Genomic DNA, 7,864 nt, shown 5'->3' on the forward strand with positions numbered 1-7,864 from the left:
GTAAGCATTTATTAGGTCAGGGAACAGAAATGGCACATATATCCATTGTAGACATGTCATCTTGATCAAGTTATTATTTTTTCCGCATTTCAGTTTACAAATTTATAAAATTTAGACAGTGGAAGATGAACCATGAAGACCCTTCAGTTTCAACCATGTGTAACTCTAGAACATATGCATTAAATTTTGTTGTCAAAGCCACACTTTAGCTGAATAATATTGAAGTTAGAATTATTACCATAATGAAATCATGCACATCTATCTATTATATAGCTATCTTTCTGTCTGTTCCAATTTTTCTCCATTCAATCTTTGTTACCACTCTGTTCCTTTATTTCTTATTGCTACAGGGCATCCTGTGATTCCCAAACAACACCCATGGAGAACAATACAGAAATAACTGAGTTCATCCTGCTAGGACTCACCAGTGCCCCAGAACTGCAGATCCCCCTCTTTATCACATTCACTCTCATTTACCTCTTCAATGTGGTTGGAAACCTGGGGATGATTGTTTTGATTCTCATGGACTCTCGTCTCCACACTCCCATGTATTTTTTCCTTAGCAACCTGTCTTTGGTGGACTTTTGTTACTCTACAGCTGTCACTCCCAAGGTTATGGCTGGATTCCTTATAAGAGACAAGGTCATTTCCTACAACGCATGTGCTGCTCAGATGTTCTTTTTCGTAGCCTTGGCCACTGTGGAAAATTTCCTGTTGGCATCAATGGCTTATGACCGCTACGCAGCAGTGTGCAAACCCCTGCATTACACCATCACCATGACGACAAGCATGTGTTCTGGTCTGGCCATAGGCTCCTATGTCTACAGTTTTCTGACTGCCTCTATTCACATTAGGGACATATTCAGTCTCTCTTTCTGTATGTCCAATCTAGTACATCACTTTTTCTGCGATGTTCCAGCAGTCATGGCTCTCTCTTGCTCTGATAGACATCATAGTGAGCTGATTCTTGTTTTTGTGACAAGCTTCAATATCTTTTTTGCTCTCCTGGTTATCTTGATTTCCTACCTGTTTATATTTATGACCATCCTGAAAATGCACTCAGCTGAAGGATACCAGAAGGCTTTATCCACCTGTGCATCTCACCTCACTACAGTCTCTGTCTTCTATGGGACAGCCATCTTTGTGTACTCCCAGCCCAGCTCCAGTCACTCCATGGACACAGACAAAATTGCATCTGTGTTCTATACAATGGTCATTCCCACGCTGAACCCCCTGGTCTATAGTTTAAGGAACAAGGAGGTTAAAAGGGCTTTCAAGAAGGTAGTTGAGAAGGTAAAATTGTCTCTAAGCTTCACCTTCTAAAGTTGTAGGATCCCAAATAACCTAGTTTCATTCCTCTCCTATCTTTAACATGCAATGACTCACATTTTAAAGCCTACACTACACCTAAATCATATTTTCACTACCATATGGCAATACAAACTTATAGGTAAAACATTGGACACACAAACCCATGAGTAAAAGCACATTCAAGACAAAATTCCCTGGGAGTCCAGTGGTTAAGACTCCAGGCTTCCCCACTGCCGAGCGCCTGGGTTCAGTCTCTTGTGGGGGAACTAAGATCCCCGCAGGAAGCTCTGAAGATTTTAGTAAGTTTTCTTAGATCAGAAAATTTGGTTGAAATGGGCTTTTTTTCTCTGTAAAACTTGTTCTAATGTTTTTTTTCTCCTAGTTATGTTTTAGAAGCTGTTTGGGGATTGACAAATAAATATTTGTAGAATCAAATTGTATTGTGGACATTTCACAGTGTTTCAAGTCATAATATCCCTCTACTTCCTGTGGACGGCATCCAGATGTCTTCGGGCAATCTCTCTCTGTTAGTTGGTGTAAATAATATTAACTGCTACAGAAGCAAAGTCCAAAATTGCAGTGACTTAACCACAGAGGTTTTTCTTGCTCATGTATTGTTCAGTTTGTTGTGAAACTCAGTAGAACAGATTTTCAAGCTCTTTCATTTAGTGGCCCTGCTATCTCCTGTGGCTTGGATTCTCTATCCAACTGCTGACAACAGAAAGAGAGAATAAACAGAGGGACACAGTGGAAAGTCTCAAGGACCATACTTGAAAGTGACACAAGTGACATATTCACATTTCATTGTCAAGGATACAATCACATGACCACAACTAATTGCATGAAGGCAGAGAATATAAGTGTAGTTATATGCCCAAGAGGAAAAAGAAAATAGTTTGGCACACAACTAACAAGTCTCTTCCATTGTAATGTTTATGAATATCATATATCCGTTCCACTTTTACACATACACACACATACACATGGGAGTCACTCTTGCCTGTTTCCCCTCTTCTCTCTTCCACATACTGGACCACCTCAACACATCTTTGCTCCAAGGGTAAATCAGGTACAGATCCAGAGAGAAAACCACCAAGAACTCTTAAACAAGCAGGACCCAGTTTGGAAAAGTTCAGTGAATATAAAAAAAAAAAAAATTTAAACTCCATTAAAAAATATGTATATTTTCTACCTCCATTAGGGAGACTGCCTAAATCCAACTAATTCCTATGAAAGGTCAATGTCCAGCATATTAAAGGGGTTTAATGATCCTCTCTAGTTAGTGCAAATGTAGCCCCTTGTGGTAAGGAACTTATGAACTAAAATATAAAACAAAACAAAGCAAAAACTTAGCTCATCCTACTTTCACATTCAATATGTGATATTAGAACATGGTAAAAATAGTTGGAAAAAAAAAAAGAGTTCCCTTCTATGAAAGAGAAAAATGGAGAAATACTGGTCCGTTTTGAAATCTTACTGATTAGCATAATGAAGTCTCAGTCTCGGTGATGGGAGATATTTCTTTGTGAGACCCTGATTTTTATCTCCATTTTCCATCATTTTCCTTCGATCCTGGTCTACCTATTGGATGGTGTTTTTTTTCTCTTATCCGTTATTCCTTATGACAATTTCTAAAATGTGTCAAAGACAAAATGAAATCTGAAACAAAATTAACAGGCTGTTTTCTTTTTCTTTTTTTTTTCAGCAATGACTGTCATTACTTGGGTTTTAGCAGAAGTTTAAAGATGTGATAATAGTAAGTTTTGTAAAGCAAAAACTAGGAAATACTGAGATAGTGTAGGATTGGGAAACATTTAATTAAGATGGGATTTTTGGAAAAGGAGGAGACTTTCTATTTGGTCTTCAGGTACCTTTCATAGGCCTCAGTTAGCTGCAGGGCTCAAGTGAACAGTTCTGGGGCATTTCAAAAGAGGAAGAATTGCTCAGTGCTAGGAGAGTGGGTTTTGTCCTGGAATAAGTGGGGATATACTGTGTCCTATGTAATGTTTTATGTAAAAGGATGTTGTATGTAATTTTCTTATGTGAAGCTGATGGCCATGGTAGGCAGTTTAAGTGCGTGATGCAGACTATGAGCTCTTTGAGGACCATTCAGTTTTTTACAGATTACTTCCACAAATGAAATTTTGAATTTCTAGAGTTGTCGTAACATTCAGGCAAAGATTTTTAAAATCAAGGCTCATAGCTTTCTTGCCAATGACATTCCTTCAACAATCTGAAAATTTCTTCTGAATTTGTGCTACTAGGTCCAATGTTACCCACCATATTCAAAATTTTTTCTCAGACGTAACTGTTTAGCCTTCTTTATTTGTCTCCTTACCCCTATGGCTTTCTCTCTCAACTTAATAGAAGCTACATCAGTTGCTTGTAAAACACTGCCCAAAACAATGATGGAAAACAAGAACCATTTTTATTTCCCTGTGTGCTACCATATATGGGATATTGGAATAGAAAAAGGATATTAGAAGGAAAAACTAATGAAATCCAAATAGAGTATGGGATTCAGTTAATAGCAATGTGTGAACGTTGGAGTCTTCATTTTAACACATGTACTAAGGTAATATAGAGTGATGACACTAGGATAAACTGGGATAGAGGTATGTGGGAAATCTTATACTATCTTTGCTCCTCTTCTGTAAATCTAAAAATATTCTAAAAGCTTTTATTAAAAGTAATTTTAAATGCTTCCTGCAAGAAGGTACATCATGATCATCATAAACTTAGAGCCCAAAGAGAATATTTAGATTACAACATTCTGCCCACACAAGCATCAGCATGACCACCTTATCACATCCAAACACAAGCTTACAAATATTCAGAGTGAAAGCTTCTAAATATGTAGAGGCAGAGCAGGGAGTATTAGTGCAAATTCCCATGGGTAGGTCTATTATAGAATTGAGCTCCCCAGGAGATGAAAATAAAATACATAAACATTATTCTACTACGATATTGAAAGCAGATTATGTTTATTATTGATAAGTATTATTATGCTTATGTTATCTATGGATATTTAAAATCACTTGAATAACTGCATTACCAGTGTGTGAAGTAATTTTCCAAACTGAATCAGATATTAAGCTATAAACAGCTTCATACTTTGTCATTTTTTGACTTACTAAATGGAATCGATTTGATGTGCTAATAGTCAATGAGACATCTTTCCTAAGGAATGATGACAAAGTTTCCAGATAATCACTATATCTATAAGTGGGGGTTAAAAATCACTGAGTGAGAATGTAGGCAAAAATATTTCAGCAAAACAGAACACCAGTCGTGCCTCTTGAAATGCTAATTCTACATAGAAGGTGTATTTTACGAATGAATTATAAATATCCATGATTCAAGTATTTAATATTTATATGATTGATCTAAAAGCTTCATTCATTCATTCATTCATTTAAAAAATATTTGTTTAACTCTCCAATGATCCAGAAATTCAAGTACCAGAAATTCATTTAAGTTATGAACAAAGCAGATCAAGCTGCTCCTCATATGGAATTTATGGTCTAGTCTGGAGAAATATATATATATATATATATATGCATATATGTATATATATGTAATATAAATGGGTGAACAAATATGTAATTGATAGATGTTGATGTTGATATGAAATTTTGATCAGGGTGAGAAGAAAATGTCAATTTCCAGCATATAGTTTATAACAGTGGCCAGGGAATACCTCTATGATAGGGTAATATTTAAGCAGTGAACTAAAGAGAGTGAAGGAACATTCCAGGCAGAGGGAGCAGCTAGTGCAAAGGCCCTGAGACATGCTTGGAAATGTCAAGGAATAGCAAGAAAATCAACGTAAACAAAGTGGAGTGAATGAGCAGGAATGTGATAGAGATTTTGTAGTTCAACTAAATTATCAATGAAGGAGTAGCATTAGCCATTTTAAAGTATTTACAGAAATTAAAATTTATAAAATTTATAAAATTTTTATTCTCAGTGCTTTTTCTTTTTACAAAATGTCAACTAATGATAGTCATATATTGATAAATTGGAAAATGCCTTATTGCCTCAGTGCTTTCATGTACTCTTATTCTGCTTTTTTTTTCTTTTTGAAAATTATCATGTGAGTGTGTTTATACCAGGTAATTCAGGAAAGACAAAATATTAATTCATTTAGAAATTATATTTATGTAGCTCTGGAAAAATTATGCCTAAAAAGTACTTATATTTATTTTTAAAAAAAGGTATTTTTTTCTGAAATTAGGACTAATATCAGATTTTCCATTAAAGAAATAACTAAGATTAGATATAAATGTATATATCCTACATCCATTGATTATTTTTTTATTTTCCACTATGGTTTATTACAGGATACTGACTATAGTTCCCTGTGCTATACAATAAGACCTTCTTTTTTATCCATTCTGTATAAATAGTTTACATCTACTAGTCACAGACTCCCAAACCATCCCTCCCCCATCCCGCTCCTCTCTGACAACCACCAGTCTGTTCTTTGTGTCTGTGAGTCTGTTCCTGTTCCGTAGATAGGTCCATTTGAGTCCTGTTTTAGATTCCACATATAAGTGATATTATATGGTATTTGTCTTTCTCTTTCTGACTTACTCTGCTTAGTGTGATAATCTCCAGGTCTATCCATGTAGGTGCAACTGGCATTATTTCATTCCTTTTTTTATGACTGAATAGTATTTCATTGTATATATGTACCACATCTTCTTTATCCACTCATCTATCAATGGACATTTAGGTCATTTCCATGTCTTGGCTCTTGTGAATACTGCTGCTGTGAACATAGGGCTGCATGTATCTTTTCAAATTATAGTTTTGTCCAGATATATGCTCAGGAGTGGGATTGATGGATCACATGGCACCCCAACTGATTGTTTAAAATTATTTTTTTTTCAAAAACCAGCCACACTCCATTTACTGATTTAACAAATTTCCTACTTCTGTTTGTATATGCATACCCAGGACACATGAACGTACTTCCCTGCATTCATGGGGCTTGTGTATGCTCTTGAATCTCATGCATATTTGCATTGACATGTGGTAGAAAGACACATGATAATTAACATTATGTTTGTCTCTACTAGACATCTGACATTGTGCGATGGGGGGGATATCTCCTCAGGAAGGTAAGTGCAGAGTGGGTCCTAACACGTGAGTCACTGAGCAAAGACCATCTTAAAGAGAAGATGCTAACTTATTGTGGATCCTACATTATTAAAGGGCTAATCCTAGAGACAATTTTATCTTCTTGACAACCTTCTTGAATGCACTTTTGACCTCCTTGTTCCTCAGGCTGTAGACCACAGGGTTCAGCATGGGGATAACCATAGAGTAGAACACAGATGCCATTTTGTCTGTGTCCATGGAATGGCTGGAGCTGGGCTGTAAGTACCTGAAGATAATCATTCCATAGAAGACGGAGACTGCAGCGAGGTGGGAGGCACAGGTAGACAAAGCCTTCTGGTGCCCTGCAGAGGACTGCATCTTCAGGATGGTGATAAATATGAACAGGTAGGAAATAAAGATAACCAGGAGAGCAAAAAACACATGGAAGGTACTAATATAAATAAAGACCAACTCACTGATGTGTTTATCTGAGCAAGAAAGAATCATGACTGCTGGAACATCACAGAAAAAGTGATGGACTACATTGGACCTAAAGAAAGAGAGACTGCTAGTTATCTCCAACATTTAAAGAGGCATTCAGAACACCACAAGCATAAGAGCCTGCAGTCAGACAAGCACACACACTTGTTGTCATGGTGGTGGTATAATGCAGGGGTTTACACACTGCTGCATAGTGGTCATAGGCCATTGAGGCCAAGAGGTAACTTTCCACTGTGGCAAAAACTGCAAAAAAAGAACATCTGAGCAGCACATGCATTGTAGGAGATGACTTTACTTCCTGTAAGGAATCCTGCCATCACATTGGGTGTGATTGCTGAGGAGTAACCAAAGTCCACCAGAGAGAGATTACTGAGGAAAAAGTACATGGGAGTGTGAAGATGAAAGTCCAACAGAATCAACATGATCATCCCCAGATTTCCAACTAGAGTGATGAGGTAGATGAGCATAAACATTATGAAGAGTGGAACCTGCAGCTCTGGAGCATCAGTGAGTCCTAGAAGGATGAATTCAGTCACTTCTGTATTGTTCTCCATGGCCATCATTTGGGAATCACAAGATGCCCTGCAACAATGAGAAGTAAAGGAACAGAGGAATGGAAAAGAGGGTACAGTGAAATTGGAATGTATAAATATTCTGTGGATTATTTTAATTACAGCAATAATTTGTTCTCCAGATCTAAAGCATACACATAAAAAATTAGTAAATAAATTATCTGTGGTGCTGTAAATAGTTGAAATTGAGGGGTTTCATGGATCAGTCATCCAGTTTACTAATTTTGTATATGAGAAACTGAAGTATAGAAAGGGGTAGTGACTTGTCCAAGACCACATATCTGGAATGACTCCATCTTCTAAATCATATCTACTGAATCTAGAAACAGCTTACCCCTTGAGCTCTCATTCACTGTCACTTCTTGTGCTCTGCA

The 7,864-nt window shown here is 36.8% G+C and overlaps 1 protein-coding gene and 1 pseudogene across 1 annotated transcript; one reads left to right on the plus strand and one right to left on the minus strand.

Moving 5' to 3' along the window:
• Window positions 1–378: 378 nt before the first annotated feature.
• On the plus strand, window positions 379–1,323 carry LOC130849448 (olfactory receptor 5B2-like). Its single transcript, XM_057728338.1, has one exon. The coding sequence runs from the start codon at window positions 379–381 to the stop codon at window positions 1,321–1,323; it is 945 nt and encodes a 314-aa protein (XP_057584321.1).
• Window positions 1,324–6,525: 5,202 nt separating this feature from the next.
• Window positions 6,526–7,481, minus strand: LOC130849429 (olfactory receptor 5B2-like; annotated as a pseudogene).
• Between the last annotated feature and the right edge of the window lie 383 nt (window positions 7,482–7,864).

The sequence above is a fragment of the Hippopotamus amphibius genome, chromosome 3 (assembly GCF_030028045.1).
Source record: "Hippopotamus amphibius kiboko isolate mHipAmp2 chromosome 3, mHipAmp2.hap2, whole genome shotgun sequence".
NCBI lineage: Eukaryota > Metazoa > Chordata > Mammalia > Artiodactyla > Hippopotamidae > Hippopotamus > Hippopotamus amphibius.